The sequence below is a fragment of the Piliocolobus tephrosceles genome, chromosome 16, assembly GCF_002776525.5.
Source record: "Piliocolobus tephrosceles isolate RC106 chromosome 16, ASM277652v3, whole genome shotgun sequence".
Taxonomy (NCBI): Eukaryota; Metazoa; Chordata; class Mammalia; order Primates; family Cercopithecidae; genus Piliocolobus; species Piliocolobus tephrosceles.
The window spans coordinates 72,301,827-72,321,925 of NC_045449.1; the positions used below are offsets into that span (position 1 = coordinate 72,301,827).

Below are 20,099 nucleotides of genomic sequence, written 5' to 3' on the forward strand. Positions count from 1 at the left end.
AACTGGATTAAAAAAACAACTTAAAAAAAAGTCAATTAAAAAAAAAAAGTCAACTAGAAAATGGACAAAAGACATGAATATGCAGTTCACCAAGGAGGATATATATATATATGTCAAAGAAGCCCGTGAGAAGACACTGGCGGCTGACGCCTGTAATACCAGCACTCTGGAAGGCTGAGACGGATGGATCGCTTGAGCCCAGAAGTTCGAGACCAGCCTGGCCAACACAGCAAGGTTCCATCTCTACATAGAAGTGCAAAAATTAACTAGGCGTAGTGGTGCAATCCTGTAGTCCCAGTTACTTGTGAGGCTGAGGCAGGAGGATTGCTCGAGCCCAGGAGGCAGAGGTTGCAGTCAGCCGAGATCGTGCCACTGCACCCCAGCCTGGGCAACAGAGCAGGACCTTGTCTCAAAAATAAATAAATAAAAATACTTTTTAGAAAAGAAAATATGCTGTCATCATTAGTCAGTAGGAAATACAAATGAAACCACAAAATCTTTCTCACAGATTGAGCCTCTGATGGTCTGAATATTCCCCCCTAAATTCCTATGTTGAAATCCTTACCTGACAGGGTGATATTAGGAGGCAGGGCATTTGGGAGGTGATGAGGTCATGGGGGCGTAGCCCTCAGGAATGCAATTCGTGCCTTATTCATGTGTTTATTTTTTGAGATGGAGTCTTACTCTATCGTCCAGGCTGGAGTGCAGTGGCACAATCCTGGCTCACTGCAACCTCTGCCTTCCAGGTTCAAGTAATTCTACCTCAGCTTCCTGAGAAGCTGGGAGTATAGGTGCACACCACCACGCCCAGTTAATTTTCATATTTTTCATAGAGAGAGGGTTTCATCATGTTGGCCAGGCTGGTCTCAAACTTCTGACTTCGGGTGATCCACCTGCCTCGGCCTCCCAAAGTGCTGGGATTACAGCCATGAGCCACCGCACCCAGCCTGATTCATGCTCTTATAAAAGGGACCCTGGAGAGATTTCTCACCCCTGGCCAGTCCCACTGCCACCACATGAGGATGCAGTGAGAGGGTGCTGTCTATGAGCCACAAAGTGGGTCCTCATCAGACATTACATCTGCCTCGATCGTGGACTTCCCAGCCTCCAGACTGGCGAGGAATAAAATGTCTGTGGTTTATGAGCCACTCAGTTTATGGGATTTTGTTAGCGCATCTTGAACAGACTGAGTGGTATTCCTTACTTAAAAAGATTTCTTTAAAAGAGGTGAGATGTGAGAGAAAATGAGAGGAGGAGGAAGAGGGAGAGGAAAAACATGAAGGGAGGCAAAGAGAGGGGGCAGTGGAAGGCGAGCCCCCACCCACGTACAGAGAGAGATGAACATACCTGCTTTAGCAGAAGGACCCCACCTCGCGATCTCAGGGCCCTTCAGGGGCCTCCACCCAACACTAGAAACCTTGTTGTCACATTCGTACAACCAAAGGGTACCCAGAGCCTGCCCTCTTGGTGCCGGGGGCAGCTCCGTGCAGAATCCCGGGCCCCGCCCACACGGCGTGCGCTGTGCTCACCACGACAATCATGTCCCAGAGCTCCTTCAGCAGGCGGACCTCCCGGTGGCAGGCCTTGAGCTGCTTGTAGTCGGGGACAGTGACCTCGAACAGGCCCCCAGACTTGGACAGCGCCTCCATGATGCCTTCCATGGCTGAGATGCTCTTTTGTTGCTGGGTGGGGAGGGGGCTGTCAGTTGGGCTGCCTACCCTCAGCGGCGCCCCACCCCACTCCCCGATGTTCTGCTCGTCTCTCCAGTGTGCTCTCCCTGATAAACCTTCTGGGAGGAGGTGTCAACACAACGGTGTCCCACCTGGAGGGAGAACACAGCCCTCCATCCCCCAGCGCCTCCTGGGTCCTGCCTGCAGGGGAGGGTGGGTGAGCTCTACCCACTCCAGCGTGGGGACTGACTCCCAGTGGGCATGGTACACATGCCTCATTTCCTCTTGAGCGTTCCTGATTCCCCAGCATTTCTTCCACTTTCATATATTTTTATCTTATTAAAAATGATTTAAGTAATGTTTTGAAATGAGATAATTGAGAGAAGTAAAGAGAACAAATCCTGCGACTAAGAGTTGGCCCCTGGTGTTAGTGGGTGTGTTTGCACGGATACGTAATGGGCAGGCTGTGGCAAAGGTGGGCTCGGAGTGTGTGCACACACACGGACACGCAGGGACCACCTGCCCTGGTCAGCAGCTGGAGCTCCACAGGTACCCCTCATTGCAGGTACCCCTCACTGCAAATCTTTCCAGAAAACCCAGCCTGGGGTCCTAGGGAGAGAATGGCTGCATCTCCATTGTTGCTTGAGGAATGTGACATGAGGAAACAGCCATGAGGGAGGGTTGGATCGGAGCTGGAGGCCAAAGAGCTGAAGCTAAGGGAGGGGAAGAGTGGGGCGACCCTGAGGACCCTGGGGTTCACATTTGCTAGAGCCTGTGAGGCAGAGGTGTAGGCAGGGCTGGCCCAGCAGTACCTGGGCACCGTAATGGGAGCAAAGAGGCACTGACAAGGGCCCTACTGGGCCTCAAGAGGCCTCCCTGGGCCCTGAGCACCCCCACACGCTCCTGCCCACAAGAGCCTTTTAGGCCTGAACTTGAGTGGGCTGCCAGGTCCAGGGCTGTGTGAATGTGCACTGGACGTGATCATGAACTTGGACAGTGGAAACAGAACGGGAACGTGAGTGAAGCGTGGCTGCTGCCAGATGTGGTGGGTCAGGAGAGGCAGCAAGCAAGGAGTGATGGCAGGTGCGTGTTAAGCCCAGGAAACAGGAAGCTGCTGGATGTGAACAGAGTGGGGATTAGGGGGCGGAGCCAGGCTAAGGGACTGTGGGTCACACAGGGTGTTCAGAGGCCTGAGCTGGGCCTGGAGCCACACTCTGAGCAGCGAGACACAGAGGGGACGCCCTGTGGTCTGGGGGCTGCTAGTTTTGCACGTTCACGTACACACCCACGCGTGTGCTTGCACACATATGCGCATGCGTACACATAAGAGCACTCATGCACGGCCCCAAGGTCAGTCCCATGGGGGCCACGTTTCTGGACTTGAAAGAATAACAACTTGAGTAAAGAAAGCAGTGGGGTTCCCAGCCTTACCCCCGATCTCACCCTTCAGCAAAAATACCTTATTCAGGGACGTGTAGGGGTTGGGGTCTCTGAAGGAGAACGGGGCCTTGTGCCTGAACTTCTCCCTGAACTCGTGCTGCTTGAGCTGCGAGAGAAGAGCGCAGGGTACAGAGGGTCACGGGGCGGCCACCTGCCCCGAGGGTGGCCCCACCTTGCATGCCGCAGGGCCCTGTGTGAGGCCCACGCTGCTCCCCGGAAATCCCGCCCCCTACCCCAGGTACAATACCTCGAACTGCTGGCACTTCCGCCGCAGGATGCTGACCTCGTTGGCCTGGAGTGGGGCCACGTTCTGCTTCACCTGAATGGCCAGTTTCTTGGTGTTTGTCCAGTGCTCCGGCAGCTCCTGCGGGAAGCGAAGGTGGAGGAGGGCTCCTTTCTCGTTTTTTTTTTTTTTTTGAGACGGAGTCTCGCTCTGTCGCCCAGGCTGGAGTGCTGTGGCCGGATCTCAGCTCACTGCAAGCTCCACCTCCCGTGTTCACGTCATTCTCCTGCCTCAGCCTCCCGAGTTGCTGGGACTACAGGCGCCCGCCGCCACGCCCGGCTAGTTTTTTTTGTATTTTTTAGTAGAGATGGGGTTTCACCGTGTTGGCCAGGATGGTCTCGGCCTCCCAAAGTGCTGGGATTACAGGCTTGAGCCACTGCGCCCGGCCTGGTTTCTTCTCTTAAACCTATTGTGAAATAATTAGAGACTCGTGGGAAGCTGCAAACACAGTGGAGGGGCCGGCGCGGTGGCTCACACCTCTAATCTCAGTACTTTGGGAGGCCGGGGTGGAAGGATCACTTGAGCCCAGGAGTTCGAGACCAGCCTGGGCAACAAAGTGAGACTCCGTCTCTACAAAATATACAAAAAAAGTTTAGCTGGGTGTGATGGTATGGGCCTGTAGTCCCAGCTACTCAGGAGGCTGAGCTGGGAGGATAACTTGAACTCGGGAGGCAGAGGCTACAGTGAGCCAAGATTGTACCACTGCACTGCAGCCTGGGTGACAGAGTGGGATCCTGTCTCAAAAAAACAAAAACCAGCCTCCTTAATGGCGACCTAGGACATTGACATTGGTGTCTCTGTTAACTAGACCAGAGAATGTACTCACCTTTCATCATGTGTTTAAACCTGATCCATTTGTGTGTGTATGTGTGTGTGGTCTCCCATGCAATCTGATCCCACATATAGATTTGTGCAAACACCACCACAATCAAGATACGGATTGTCCATTACAACAGAGGACTCCCCTTTTTATCCCTCCACCACAATCCTGCCCCTGGGGACTGCTCAGCTCTTCTCCAGCTCTATAATGTTGTCATTTCCAGAATGGCTGCAACAATCAGATGAGTTTTTTTTTTTTTTTTTTTTGAGATGGAGTCTGGCTCTGTCGCCCAGGCTGGAGCACAGTGGCCGGATCTCAGCTCACTGCAAACTCCGCCTCCCAGGTTCACGCCATTCTCCTGCCTCAGCCTCCCGAGTAGCTGGGACTACAGGCGCCAGCCACCTCGCCCGGCTAGTTTTTTGTATTTTTAGTAGAGATGGGGTTTCACCGTGTTCGCCAGGATGGTCTTGATCTCCTGACCTCGTGATCCGCCCGTCTCGGCCTCCCAAAGTGCTGGGATTCCAGGCTTGAGCCACCGCGCCCGGCCTCAGATGAGTTTTTGTATTTCCTAAGTTCCCCACGCTTGGGTGAACAGTATAATCGTAAATGTTTAATGATAATTTATTTTTGAGACAGTGTCTCACTCTATTGCTGAGGCTGGAGTGCAGTGATGCGATCTCGGCTCACTGCAACCTCTGCCTTCTGGGTTCCAGTGCCTCAACCTTCCAAGCAGCGAGGATTACAGGCGCCTGCCACCACACCAGGCTAATTTTTAAATTTGTAGTAGAGATGGGATTTTGCTGTGTTGCCCAGGCTGGTCTTGAACTCCTTGCCTCAAGTAATCCGCCCACCTTGGCCTCCCAAAGTGCTGAAATTACAGGCATGAGCCACCACACCGGGCCATAAAATATTTTAAAGAAAAATTAAAAATCCCAGCCCATGAACTTTTGGCTCACAGCGGAGACTTCTCTATTTCTTCTACGGTTGCTGACTCTGTGGCTTCTGTCTGCATTTTTACTACCCCAGTTGCCTCGTTTGTGGCTTGGAGCACCTTGGAGTGGGACAGCTGAGAACCTGCTGAGTCCTTTTTTTTCTTTTGACACAGAGTCTTGGCTCTGTCACCCAGGCTGGAGTTCAGTGGTACAATCATAGATCGCTGCAGCCTTGACTTCCTGGGCTCAACCAATCCTCCCACCTCCTGAGTAGCTGGGACTACAGCTGTGCGCCACCATGCCTGGTTAATTTTTTAAATTTTTTACAGAGACAGGGTTTCCCTGTGTTGCCCAGGCCGGGGCCCCTCCCTCTTGTCACCCCCAGGGCTATGGGGTCTTGGGGACTGGCTGGAGTCAGTGCGTAGGACGGGGGAGTGGGCCCTGTCTGTAGCTGGACACAGAGAAGGAGAGAGGGAGGGGGAGAGGGAGGGGGAGAGGGAGGGGGAGGGAGGAGGGGCGAATGGGCTGGGAGGAAATGGAAACTCCAGGCCAGACTCAAGAGAGGAGGGCGCGGGGTCTCTTCAGTGGGCACACCTAGAGGTGGCTGGGGGCAGCTCTAGGACACACCCTCTCCTTCCTTCCACCCTTGCCCTGCACACACACCTCCACGCTGATGGCTGAAGTTCTTTGAATTCTCTGTCAAGCGCTGTGCAAACGCAGCTGCCAGCCCCTCCCCCAACTTCAGCTACCCAATCCCTCCCCAGGGTCCCCTGACCTTGTTCTTTTTCCACCATCCTGGCACCCAGCTCCACTGGGCACACCCACCAGGCACTCAGGAGGATTTTTGTATTTTTGTATTTGCATTTTGTATTTTTTTTTTTTTTTTTGAGACAGAATCTCTGTCACCCAGGCTGGGGTCCAGTGGCGTGATCTCAGCTCACTGCAACCTCTGCCTCCAGGGTTCAAGCAATTCTCCTGCCTCAGCCTCCTGAGTAGCTGAGACTACACCACCACGCCTGGCTAATGTTTGTAGTTTTGTAGAGACGGGCTTTCACCACGTTGCCCAGGCTGGTCTCAAACTCCTGAGCTCAGGCGATCCACCCGCCTCAGCCTCCCAAGGTGCTGGGATTATAACGAAGGCATTTTTAATCCAACAAAACACCAGTGGAACGGAGGCAGCACTGGAGCCACCGTGGAGGCAGTCTCCAGGGTCTCCTGTCCCCTGGAAACCTCTTCCCTGCACCTCCCCGTTCTATCGGGATCCGGTGTCCAGAGGGGATCTAGCCTGCAGCATCCCCCGCGATTGTGTGTGATGGGCTGGTCCGTAGTCGAGGCCAGGCTGGCTCTTCCTTTGGTGGTGCTTCCTGCAACCTCCTCCCTGCTCACCTGGACACAGCCACGCCCACCCACCACGTACCTGCAGCTTCAGGTGGATCTCCTCCGGCATCTCCTCCCCGTAGGTCTTGAGCAGCTCGATGGTTTGCTTCAGGGGCTCAAACATGTTGTCGGTGGCCACCTGCCTCTCCTTGACCTTCATCAGGTGCCCCATCACCTCCACCAGCCCGTCATAGTCCCCCTCCTTCAGGGGCTTGGTCAAGCCCATTCTGACGACTTTCATGAAGGCTTCCAGGTCAGCCAGGCTAAGGGACAAGGGGACCATTTGTGATGGGCCCAGTCCCCCCTCGGGCCCACCCTTGATGGTTCGGAGCCCCATCAGAGGGGGACGACCACGGTGAGGTCAACAGGCCATCACCGAAGGCCCCAGCTGGGGAGGGAGTGCCCCTGCCCACTTTGGATCCCTTCAAGCTTGATCGGCCCGTGCCCGGACATCACCCCAAGCCTCAGCAGCTTAGCTCAAGTCCTTCCCTGAGTCCCAGGCTACGTCCACATCCCAGAGAGGCCTTCACTAGCCTCCCAGATGGATTTCAGCCAGGCAGTGCTCTCTCCTGGCACTGTGCCCATCACAGCCCTGACGGCTGCCTATCATTCCATGGCTGCCGGTCTGTTTGTTCAGTGCCAGCTTTCCCTGCCAGACTTCAGGTTTCCTCCACATCTGGCACCCGGGCAGGGCAAGTGCTTGGTACACTGGGGTTGGAGGAGGGACAGTGTTTGCTCGCAGCCTGGTGACACCTTTCTGCTCATGCTTGGTGGGGTGAACTTTGGATGAGCCTTGGAGCCCGGCCTCCACCCCTGCTACCCCGGAGGAGGCACCCGACAAATACTACCCACTCAAGCGGAGGGCCGTTCCCCGGTGGGCTTCCGAGGACACGGCTGGACGCCCACCTGTTGGTGACATGGTTGCTCAGGTGCTGCTTGAACATGAAGCCCCAGCGCCGGATCGTGCTGAGCAGGGCCTGCTTGAAGGGGCGACAGTCACACTGCAGCCAGCCGTGGAACACCTTGGTGTTCTTGCACTCAGACACCTCCTCGTACAGCTTCTCGTAGGAGTCGATCTGGAAAACATGGCCACCGGCGGCCTGTCATAGCCTGCAAGCCTTGGGGGGCATCAGCATGGGGCTCAGTCCAGGCGCTTCCTCCACTGCACCTGCGCTGCTTACCTGCTGGCCACTGTGGGACCGGGGTCAGCAAAGGGCAGCGTGGGGCACATGGGGGCCCTCATGCCAAGTTATTGTTCCTTCCAGCCCCAGAGTCTAGCCCCAGAACATGCCAGTTCCCAAGAAGGGGGCATGGCACACCACACAGGCCTGCATGGGGGAGCATCGGGGCAGTCAGGAGGCGGAGGGAGGCGGGGGAATTGGGGGCAGTAAAGAGCCTTTATTGTGGCAGAATGGGTCATGGCAGTCGGACTTCTGAAGCTGGGTAGGACAGAAGCTTCAAGAGGTGAGTCAGGTCACAGGCTTCTAAAGGACACCCCTAGCTCATCCTTCTTGGTGCTGATTTACAACCTGGGGCCTCTAACTCCTCCCGCTGCCCCAACCCTGTGCTGCAGAATGTACTCCCGGGCATGGGTCACCCTTGCCCACAGGGCCCTCTTCTCACTGTGCGTCGGGAACAGAAACAGAGCTAGAGGTTTGTGCGTTAACTGTTTTCTTATTCTCTGCATTCTTTCTGTGGCTGTTGGATAAAGTGTTCTGCAGCTGTGTCTTTTGGTCCCTGTGGACTTAAGTGCAGTTTAACTCCAATGTTTGTTGATTTTCTGTCTAGATGATCTGTCCAATGCGGAAAGTAGGGTGTTGAAATCCCTAACTGTTACTGTATTGGGGTCTCTCTCTCTCCCTTTAGATCTACTACTATTTGCTTTATGTATCTGGGTGCTCTGGTGCTGGGTGCATAGATATGTAGAATTGTTAAATCCTCTTGCTGAGTTAATCCTTTTACCATGATATAGTGACCTTCTTGGTCTTGTTTTACTGTTTTTGACATAAAATCTGTCTTTTTTTTTTTTTTTTTTTGAGAAGGAGTCTTGCTCTCTTGCCCAGGCTGGAGTGCAGTGGCACAATCTTGGCTCACTGCAAGCTCCGCCTCCTGGGTTCACACCATTCTCCTGCCTCAGCCTCCTAAGTAGCTGGAACTACAGGCACCTGCCACCATGCCCAGCTAATTTTTTGTATTTTCAGTAGAAACGAGGTTTCACCGTGTTAGCCAGGATGGTCTTGATCTCCTGACCTCATGATCTGCCCACCTTGGCCTCCCAAAGTGCTGGGATTACAGGCGTGAACCACCGTGCTTGGACGACATAAAGTCTGTCTTATCCGATGTAACTATAGTCATTCCTGCTTGTTCTTGGTTTCTGTTTGTGTGGAATCTCTTTTTCTATCCTTCTGCATTCAGTCTGTCTTTACAGGTGAAGTGAGTTTCTTGTAAGCAGCATATATTGGGGTCACCTTAGTCCACTCATACAGTCTCTATCTTTTAAGTGGAGAATTGAATCCATTTACATTTGAGGTTATTAATGACAGATGTGATTTTCTGTGTTCTTCATACTCTGACATCTGGGGCCTTGCCCAGGGACGGCCCCTCCCACACCTAGTCGATTTCGAGAGAAAACAAACAATATTCACCTGGGGGCGTGGTTTTATATGCAAATGAGCCAACCCAGAGCCCACGCCTCCAACCAACCGTCCCCTTGATCGGGCTCTCACAGGGTTTTACCTTCTGGGCTGCTACCCACTCACCCTCAGCCCTCATCACCCCGAAGTCAGACACCAGACAGCCCCTAAAGCCTAGAGCCTGCTGAAGTTACTCAAACTTGCCAACCCTAAGCCTGTGACCTCTGCCCATTTCTTCCCTGGAAGCCACAATAAAGGCTCTTTACTCTCCCCATTTTCCCCGGCTCCTTCTGCCTCCTGACTGACCCTGATGCTCCCCCCCATGCAGGCCTGTGTGGTGTGCCATGTCTGCTTCTTGGGAACAGTGAGTAACAAACCACCTTTCCAATGGCGGTCACCTCCTGATCTGTTTGCCTTGCCCTACCTGGTAACAAGAGAACCTGCATCTTAAAACAATTCACCCAAGTTTTAAAGCAAGCCTGGTGATCCTCTCCTGGAAAACTCTGGAGACAAGGAGGCTGGTGGGTGAGGTCTGCACACACCTGCTGCTGGAACTGAGCCAGGGTGGGCGGTGTCTTGGGGATGGTGTCATCTGTCCGGGTCTCCAAGTCCTCCGCAGTGACTGCGCACCCGTATATCAGGAAATTATTCATAAACTCCTGGGGGTCGTCTGTCCAGAGGTAGGAGTACCTCTCAAAGGAATCCTGGTACTCCTCGGCCTCCTTCATGGCATTGATGACCAGGCTGGACACCTCCTCCCTCATCTCTATGAGCTCTGTGTTATCTTCCAGGTCTATCTGAAAGGGGCAGGGGAGAAGGAAAAAGGGGAGGTATGTTGCCTGGTTCATAATTTAGGGGTTGTCCTCTCGGCCTCGAGAAGTGCCTCTCCATTGGTGAAAGGGCTTCCAGTCTCTCATGATGACCTGCTCTGTTTCCAGCCTGGGCCGGTTCACCCCTCTTTAGGCAAAACTGGTGGTCCCCCGCTCCTGGGAGGTCACCATATTGATGCCAAACTTAGTGCATAGCACACTACAGCCCAGAACTCCTGGGCTCAAGCGATCCTCCTGCCTCAGCCTCCCAAGTAGCTGGGACCACAGGCACGTGCCACTGTGCCTGGCCCAAGCTCTCACCACAGGAAATAGGAACCTTTGCCGATTTGCAATATTCTGCCATGGGAAGATATGCCAAGTGTGACGTTTGTCTGGGGAATCCCGAGATGACTCACACACGGATTCATTCAATAGCTCACCCTCGCTGTGCACCACATGCTGGGATAGATACTGGGGACACAGGCAGGGAGTGTACAGCCCAGGAATGGGGTCCGACATCCATCAAAGAATCACAGAAACAAAACATCTCCACCCCTTTGCTTCAGGTGAAACGGATAGCAGGTCAGGGAGTAGCCCTGAGGAAATGGCCATTGGTCTGAGAGCTGATGGATGGGTAGACAAAGAGCAAGAGAAGCAGCTTTCGGCCGGGTGTGGTGGCTCAAGCCTGTAATCCCGGCACTTTGGGAGGCCGAGACGGGCGGATCACGAGGTCAGGAGATCGAGACCATCCTGGCTAACACGGTGAAACCCCGTCTCTACTAAAAAATACAAAAATCTAGCCGGGTGAGGTGGCAGGCACCTGTAGTCCCAGCTACTCGGGAGGCTGAGGCAGGAGAATGGCGTAAAGCCGGGCGGTGGAGCTTGCAGTGAGCTGAGATCCGGCCACTGCACTCCAGCGCGGGCGACAGAGAGACCCCCCCCAAAAAAAAAAAAAAAAAAAAAAGAGAAGCGGCTTTCATGGCAACAGCAAAGCCGGTGCAAAGGCCCTGTGGTGGGAGGAGGCAGCGAGTTAGGGGAACTAAAAGAAGTCTACCATCAATGGCTAGAGCAGAGAGCATGAGAGGCCAGTGCTAGACAGGATCTTTTTAGTTGCAAGTGACAGAAAACCCAACCCAAACTGGTGTAAGCAAAAAGAACTTATTGGCTTATATACAGGACTGGAGAATCCCAGGTGGTGAGTGTGTTTGTTAATCACATTTTTATTGTCTGTATCTTATGAAATTTTGACATCTTATTTTTTTTGAGACAGAGTTTCACTCTGTCACCCAGGCCAGAGTGCAGTGGCCCGATCTCAGCTCACTACAACCTCTGCCTCCCAGGTTCAAGTGATTCTCCTGCCTCAGCCTCCCTAGTAGCTGGGATTACAGGCTCCCACTACCATGCCTGGCTAATTTTTTACTTTTTTTTTTTGAGATGGAGTCTTGCACTGTTGTCTAGGCTGGAGTGCAGTGGCACCATCTCGGCTCACCGCAAGCTCCACCTCCTAGGTTCATGCCATTCTCCTGCCTCAGCCTCCTGAGTAGCTGGGACTACAGGCACCCGCCACCTCGCTCGGCTAACTTTTTGTACTTTTAGTACAGACGGGGTTTCACCATGTTAGCCAGGACAGTCTCGATCTCCTGACCTTGTGATCTGCCCACCTTGGCATCCCAGTGCTGGGATTACAGGCGTGAGCCACTGTGCCCGGGCAATTTTTTGCATTTTTAGTAAAGGCGGGGTTTCGCCATTTTGGTCAGGCTGGTCTCCAACTTCTGACCTCAGGTGATCCACCCGCCTCAGTCTCCCAAAGGGCTGGGATTACAGGTGTGAGCCAATGTGCCCCGCCCAATTTTGACACCTTAAAACAGACAAACAAACAAACTTTATGGGGCCAGGAAGAGCCCGCCCTTCCCAGGGCTAGGCAATTCTTGGAGATGGCTCAGCTGGGGGCATGCCTTCCATATGCAAACCAGCCGACCCTCAACCACTCCCTTTACCCAACTCTCACACCAAGCCAGTATTTCCCCGCCCTAAATCACCCAGGCTCAGGTACCAGACAACTGGGGACTGCCCCTGTAGCCCAGAGCCCACATCACAGCTGCAGAGAGGCCCCATCGGGGCCCAGATGTGCATGGGGATCTTGTCTGCGCAGGGGACCTCGTTGGTAAGGGTTAGGACAAGGAAACGCTGTGATTGAGGAGGTGAAGTCAGTGGGCCTGGGATGGAAGGGGAAGGTTGGCCCTAGGGCTGGGCTGGGCCACTCTGCATGTAAGCTGTGGATGAAAAGAAGCCACAGGGGAGAGAAGCCTGAAGCTCCTTGTGGCTGCAGGAAAGCATTTGGTGTGTGCTTCGGAATTCAGTCGCGGGCTCACCTGTGCCTGACATGTGGCTCTCGCCCCTCCTCACGACCCTCTTTCTGCTCAGGGTGTGGAGCGCAGTGTTCAGAGCACGAGCAGGTGCTTCAGGATTTCAGTGTGGTAACTTCCAGGCATCCCCCTGCTCCAGCCGGGATTGTCCCCTGCACTCCTTTGGATCTCCCCAGGTGGGATCCAAGTTCCGGCTGGGCTGGGCTGGTGGTAGCCTGGCATGCCAGGGACAGGCAGGGCCCACTGCCTGGGGGCTATGCCCTCGCTGGTCATCCCCTGTAGGCAGCCTGGGGCCCACATTCTGTCTCCTCCTTGTCCTGACCCCAATTCCTCTGGTTGGCCACCCTGGTACCCATGGGAAGCATCCCTTGGGTACTCTCTGCCACCAAGCTAGGGTACCCGGGTCTCTGGGAAGTGGTCCTGGGACCCAGCCGTCTAGATGCCTGACCCTCTCATTGTCTTCCACAAGCTTGGCACCAGGTAAGAGTTTGCTAGACCAGCAGGCTTTTGAGGGACCCTTCTCCCGGGCAACAGGCCCTTCAGCTCTGAAATGTTCTGCCTGAGCGTCCCAGGGTGTCTGCAAGACAGCCCGAGCGTGTGTGCTGGCAGAGCCCAGGGGTGGAGCAGCTCTGTCTGCAGCAACTGTGGGTGCCTGAGAGCAGCCTGCTTTGGGGACAGTGGGAGGGGGCACACCCGGACACACTGATTCTGAGGATGCGTGCTAACCTAGCATCTGTGTAACTGGGGCAGATTCTATTCTTAAGTCTGGAACAGCTTGCTGCCTGCACTTGGGCCTAAAATCACAGCCATCTTCTCAGCATGGAAACCTCCCGCCCTCCCAGAAACCGCTCACATGCCCACTCCTCTCGGGAGCTGCCCTTGACCTTCTCGGGTCGTTAGCTGTTCCCTCGTGTCCTCACTTCACCTCTGAACACACATGCCTCCCCCCAACACATGTAAATATGTACACGGGCACATATGCATCCAAGCACACGCACATCCCTCCCTCCTGGACAGGACAGCTCATCTCGCTGTAAATATTGGTTATAACAAATCATACGTGTCCATTATTTTACAATTCAAACAATGCAGAAATGCATGAGAGAAAAATCCTGTGGCCACACCCCCTCCCCTCCCCCTCCTTCCTCCCGTCCTGGTAAGCATTCACCCAGATTTTTGCTTGTTTAAACAAATGAAACCATATTCTAAACATTGTCCCGTAACTTGATAAACATTCTAATAACCTGTCACAACACCTTTCCATCCCTGGCTTGCTGGGACAACTAACTCATAGAATCTGTGTTTGGGCCAGAAGTGGTCAAGCCACTCCCCTCTTCCACAAACATGTAGGTCATTTAAGTCTTTTCTGACTTTTTTTTTTTTTTTACTGCTATACAAATGGATGCTTCAACAAACACACCACCTCCAACCTCCCTTAAGCAGGAGCTAAATTTCCCATGACTTTTGTCCTTCCCTCCCCCAGAGCCTGATTGGGTCTCTGTGTATCTTGTTTGATGTGTTTAGAAGAGATGATTTCAGAAGGCAGTGGAAGGCGCATTTGTCAAATTGCCTGAGTACTGGGAGAATCAGTGTTTACATTACAGGACTGAGACTGGGCACGGTGGCTCACACCTGTAATCCCAGCACTTTGGGATGCCTAGGCAGGTGGATCGCTTGAGTTCAGAAGTTTAGGCAGGGTGCAGTGGCTCACACCTGTAATCCCAGCACTTTGGGAGGCTGAGGCAGGCGGATCACGAGGTCAGGAGATTGAGACCATCCTGGCGAAACCATGGTGAAACCCTGTCTCTACTAAATATACAAAAAAAAAAAAAAAAAAAATTAGCCAGGTATGGTGGCATGTACCTGTAGTCCCAGCACTGTGGGAGGCTGAGCCAGGAGAATTGCTTGAACCCAGGAGGCAGAGGTTGCAGTCAGCTGAGACTGTGCTACTGCACTCCAGCCTGGGCGATAGAGCAAGACTTTGTCTCGAAAAAACAAAAAAATAAAGAAGTTTAAGACCACCCTGGGCAACATGGCAAAACCCCATCTCTACAAAAAATACATCATCAAGCTGGGCTTGGTGACGCATGCTTGTAGTCCCAGCTACTTGGGGGACTGAGGCGGGAGAATCAGTTGAGCCCGGGAGGCGGAGGGTGCAGTGAGCTGAGATTGCACCACTGCACTCTAGCCTGGGTGACAGAGTGAGACCCTGTTTCAAAAAAATTACAGGACTGAGTGAACAGTCAGGAAGCTGGGAAAGGTTACCGTCTTGGCATGGTGTTGGGGGGTCGGAGGAATGATGAGGGAATGAAACCCAGGCAGGCTGACTGAGAAGAAGCCACTTTGGGAAGGAGGACAGATGTGGGAGTGGGGAGAGAAGTGGCCATGTCGTCCTAGAGGTCACACGATATCATTTAAAAGGTAAACAGCTCGGCCTTGTCGAGTTAGGGCGGCAACACCAAATGAAGAAAGCAATGGATGGCTCCACGTATGGCCAGAAGAGGCCAGGACTGACCTTGTAGTTCATCCTGCCCTTGGCCAACCGAGGGATGAGCCTGGCTACGTTGTAGATGTCGTTGACCAGGCCCTCGATCAGCGCCAGGAAGCCGTGGTCCGAACCCACCTCCAGGGACGGGTGGAAGGTCAGCCCATCCTCGTCCAGCTCCATGCGGATCTCAAACAGGGGAGCGATGCTCTCCTGAAACAGGGGCAGGGTGGACAGTGGTCAACACCTCTGTCCGCCATCGGATGATTCTCAGTGCCCTGATCGTCCACTCTGCACCATCAATGTGCCACTGCCTTCCAGTAGCCCGGGAAGCTTCTAAGAGCTCATGTCTCAGCGCACTCTGCTCCTTGAGCAATCGCTACGGAGACAAATATGCAGCCACAAGGCCAAAAGCAGGCAGGTGCAGGTTGGGGCAAAGGGAGGGGCAGGATCAGGTAGACCTCAGACCTCAGTTCAAAGCCTGCACCTGCTACTTGCCAGCTGTGAGGCCTTGGGGAGCCACTTAACTCCCAGCTCCCCCAAATATATAAAATGAGGCTAAACATTTTATAGAATGGAGACATTGTTGACCAGGTGTGGTGGCTCATGCCTGTAATCCCAGCACTTTGGGAGGCCGAGGCGGGTGGATCACCTGAGGTCAGGAGTTTGAGACCAGTCTGGCCGACATGACGAAATTTTTGTCTCTATTAAAAATACAAAAAAATATTAGCCGGGCCTGGTGGTGGGTGCCTGTAACCCCAGCTACTCAGGAGGCGGAGGCAGGAGAATCACTTGAACCCAGGAGGCAGAGGTTGCAATAAGCCGAGATCGCACCATTACACTCTAGCCTGGGTGACAAGAGCAAAACGCCACCAAAAAAAAAAAAAAAAAAAAAAAAAAAAGGAGACATTGTTTCCATTGTTCTGGGTTACTGCAGGGACTAAATGAATCACTAACACACAAAGCAGGTACTGCAGGGGCTGGCCAAGCCTGCCTGTCCCTCTCCCTCGGAAGTCCCGTTTACAGAGCTCTGGAGGCCCCTGTGAGGCTGCAGGGCTGCAGGTGCTGGTCTGGTTTACAGTGATGGGATTGAGGTCAACCCTATTGCTCTTCCTGCCAAACCAGCGATTCTCCAAATGTGGGCCAGGATCCACCAGGCTGTGAGATCACACTGTGGCCACTGATCTGTCCCTGAGAGAGTCCCCATTGGACCTGTGGGTGGTGGGCTTTTGAGCCCCCCAGTTTGTCTATGAGCAGGAGGGGCTATATCAGTATCTGAGTGAGGTGCTAACTGGGACAAATGGCCAACTGTCACGGACTTGGGTGATCAGACTTTTCTCAAGACTCAGGTCGACTCCTGCCCCCAGGTGGTAGGAGGACTCCTTGGAACTCTTTGAGGACAATTTGCTACCAGGACTTCTTTATGGTTTTCATTGAGACACTTTCATTGGGACAGTTGCAGAGATGACTACTTTCATCAACTGAATTTTGAGTCTGTGACTGGTTACCAGCTGGCCTCTGAGACTCATGTGCCAGGCTCCGACACCATCCACCCTCCCTGGCCGGTACGAGGCACGCCACTGCCACGTTCCTTTGCCGTTGGTGGCCTGGAGGAGTCTTTGATCTTGGCCTCCTGGTGGTACTCAAAATCATTTAGAAGCCGTCACAACAAAAAAGACACAGGGCCGGGCGTGGTGGCTCCTGCCTGTAATCCCGGCACTTTGGGAGGCCGGGGTTGGTGGATTATGAGTTAAGGAGTTCAAGACCAGCCTGGCTAAGATGGTGAAACCTTGTCTCTACTAAAAATACAAAAATTAGCCGGGTGTGGTGGCAGGTGCCTATAATCTCAGCTACTTGGGAGGCTGAGGCAGAGAATTGCTTGAACCCAGGAGGTGGAGGTTGCAGTGAGCTGAGATTGCGCTACTACACTCCAGCCTGGATGACAGAGGACCGTGTCTCCCAAAAAAAAAAAAAAAAAAAACACACACAGGTAGGAAAGGGGCCATTGCCATGAAGAGAATGCCTCCATGGGATTAACCAGCACAACCTCTTTGCCGCCTGGTTTACCTTCTCCTCAGCCGTCTAGGATTGAGTAGGTGAATGGCTGTTGCTGCTGACAGGAGACCCTCCCCCCAATCCACATGAGTAGGGGGCAGTGGTGTCTACTTTCCCTCACCTGGCAGTGAGGTAGGACCACCCTCTTAGGTCTCCTGAGGTTCTCTGCAGCCAACTTAAGTTATGGCAGATTTAAGGCGACCAGTGGTCCTGAGTGCCTGGGACTGAGGGGATTCTGAGATGCAGGACTTCCAGGTTTAAAACCAGGTCAAGTGGATCACCTAAGGTATATTTTAATAAGTCTATAAAATGTGATAGCCTGTTCTTTCATCAGGAAATTAGAAACTATAGATTCTAGCATATAAAAATACATATACATATATATATAACCTTATGTTTATAACTTACATCTGTAACCATGTTGTCCATCAGGAAATTCAGAGATTTGCGAATGAACTGGTCAAATTCGTCTAAGACCATGTCGTCAATGTAGATGACATAATCCTTCCAGGGCAGACTCAGTGTATCTGCCCTGAACAGTTCTGCGTTTTCCTGCAAACAGAAGCACACAGTTGGGCCTCGCTTCACTGGGTGTGTTTGCTCTTCGATCACACTGTTTAGTGACTCTCTGGACCACCGGTTCATGTTCACACGCCGGACACATGGGGCTGCTTTGAGCATCTTGCAGGTGCTGGCCTCCTTCCTACACAAGGCTTTGCATGGCTGCTCCCTCACTTTCTTGCTGGATCTGGCTTCCAATCTTTTTGATTTCAGCTCAAATGTCCCTTCCTCCCAAAGGAATACCTCCATCTCTAGTTGGATTTCATCTAGCAACCTGTTATTTATGCTCACCATGGCTCAGAGGGCCACTCAGAATTATTTTATTTACCCGTCTTTGTCTTTGGTCTGCATGCCCTTTTGATGCCCAAATTCATGAGGCCAAAGATTGACCATCCCCGCCAACACTGTACCCCCAGCACTCAGCAGTATGCCTGGCACAGAGCAGGGGCTGGTGGGTGGTTGGGTGGTTGGGTGGGTGAGTGGTTGTTGTATGGGTGGATTAGTGGGTGGGGGTGCGTTGATGAGTCAGGTGGGTGGATCGACAGATAGATGGATGGGGTTGGTAGATGGGTGAGTCGGTGGATGGATGGGTGGGTATGTGAGTGGATGAGTAGATGGGTGGATGGGTGGGTGGGTAGGTAGATGGGTGGGTGGGTGACTGGGTGGGTGAGTGAGTGGGGTAGGTGAACGGACAGATGAATGGGGTGCATAGATACGTGAGTAGATGGACAGATGGATGGGTGGATGGATAGATGGACAGATGAATGCCGTGGGTAGATGTGTGAGTAGATGGATGAGTGGATGGGTGGGTGGATAAGTGGGGTGGGGTGGGTTGGTGGGTGAGCGGCTGGCTGGGTAGGTGGGGTAGGTGGGGTGGGTGGATGAGTGGACAGATTAATGGGGTGGATAGATGTGTGAGTGGATGGATGTGTGAGTGGATGGATGGGTGGATGGGTGGATGGATGGATCTCTAGGATACTAAGTGCTATAGGGAACTCAAAGATCAATTCCACTCAGTCTATGCCCTCAGGCAGGTCTATTCTAATAAGGGAGAGAAGACTTGGGCTCAAATAACTTCAGCATAAGAGAAAAAGAAATGGCTCTAATGACTGTCGTGAGAGTAAACATATGTGGTGACAGAGTTGTGCACAAGAGGCAATGCCATCTCATCCCAGTTGGGGAACAGGAGAGGCTGGTTCGCTGGCTTCTGCCCCTCTTAGGCTCCTGTCCCTGGTCCTTGGCCTCAGCCTCAGCCCAGTCCTGCCTCCTCGCCTGCCCTCTGAACCTTTCCTAACCCTAAGTCAAATTTCTCTCCTATGCTCTGTTTCCAACCCTTCTGAGAGTGTTAAGAAGCTAATCAGTTAACTCTTCCAAGTAACATTTTTGCAGTTTAGCATTTTAATTTACAGGGAGCTTCTGGCACCATGGCAGGGAGGGGAGGGATGGGAAATGGGAATGAGGCAAAACCGATTCTGGTTCAGTCAAGTCACTTCCTGGGGTGACAATCTTTAGAGCAATGATGGGACAACAGGAACAGCCAATAATGGCCCATCCCCTGGGTGGGGCCTGCTGGTCTGTCTGGATGGGATGACTCATCATTAAAGTGCACACCACTGATTTGCACCATCCACTGGAAACCCCCAAAAAACCGCCCTAAAATACTTTTTTTCTGAGATGGAGTCTCACTCTTTTCGCTCAGGCTGGAGTGCAGTGGTGCAATCTTGGTTCACTGCAACCTCTGCCTCCCAGGTTCAAGCAATTATCCTGCTTCAGCCTCCCAAGTAGCTTGGATTACAGGTGCCTGCCACTATAAGTGGCTAATTTTATTTTTAGTAGCGATGTGGTTTCTCCATGTTGGCCAGGCTGGTCTCAAACTCCTGACCTCAAGGGATTCACCCACCTCGGCCTCCCAAAGTGTTGGGATTACTGACATCAGCCACTATGCCCAGCCATATTTTGAGCTCAAGGCAGAGTATTCTCTTTTATAGGCCAATGCAAAGATCCACCTTTCGCATTCTCCTCAGAGACAAACAAAAATGCAAGCTGGATGAAATAACTGCCAAGTGAGGAGAGCATGAAAACCCCTACAATGTCAGGACTCCAGACGGAGCACCCAGGAATTCCAGTTTACTGTTTTGCATTCCCCCACTGAATGTGCCAACCATGAGGGCTCCCAAGAGGCTGGCAGGGACACAGAGTCATGCACTGTTGGGCAAGAAGGAACAGCCAGCAACCTAGGTAGCAAAGCAGACATGCATTATCACTTTCTATCCACTCATATGTGCAGGTAGTGAGACACCCTGTGCACACTGGAACGGTGCTCGCTCTTCCCAGGTTACTATTCCCTGCCCACACCCACAGATGGGAAATCCCTGGAGGATACCGATAAACACACGGTGCCCGCCCTCAGCAGCTCATCCTGGGAAGACAAGATTTGCTGACCTAGTATGAAGATGTCACTTGGCCATACCCAGATTGTGCAGGGTGAGGGCTCTGGTGCCCTTAGCGGAGGGCAGGCCCATCACAAGAGGAATCAGGCTTGGAAGTATACAGTGAGGGTGGTCTGCTACTTAAAGATAAGGCTCGCTTGGATTAAAGATCATAGATTTTTTTTCTTTTTTTGAGATAGAGTCTCACTCTTTCACCCAGGCTGGGGTGCAGAGGTGCA

The 20,099-nt window shown here is 52.8% G+C and overlaps 1 protein-coding gene across 1 annotated transcript in view; it reads right to left on the minus strand.

Moving 5' to 3' along the window:
* The window catches only part of DNAH17 (dynein axonemal heavy chain 17), a 152,157-nt gene that overhangs the window by 105,411 nt on the left and 26,647 nt on the right, over nucleotides 1–20,099 (minus strand). Inside the window, exons 17-24 of the mRNA XM_026455920.1 lie at nucleotides 17,279–17,422; nucleotides 14,846–15,028; nucleotides 9,698–9,952; nucleotides 7,429–7,598; nucleotides 6,563–6,785; nucleotides 3,358–3,474; nucleotides 3,130–3,216; nucleotides 1,530–1,682 (exon numbers count right to left, since the gene is read on the minus strand). Coding sequence (XP_026311705.1) covers nucleotides 1,530–1,682; nucleotides 3,130–3,216; nucleotides 3,358–3,474; nucleotides 6,563–6,785; nucleotides 7,429–7,598; nucleotides 9,698–9,952; nucleotides 14,846–15,028; nucleotides 17,279–17,422 — 1,332 coding nt within the window. The remainder of the gene's footprint in view (nucleotides 1–1,529; nucleotides 1,683–3,129; nucleotides 3,217–3,357; nucleotides 3,475–6,562; nucleotides 6,786–7,428; nucleotides 7,599–9,697; nucleotides 9,953–14,845; nucleotides 15,029–17,278; nucleotides 17,423–20,099) is intronic.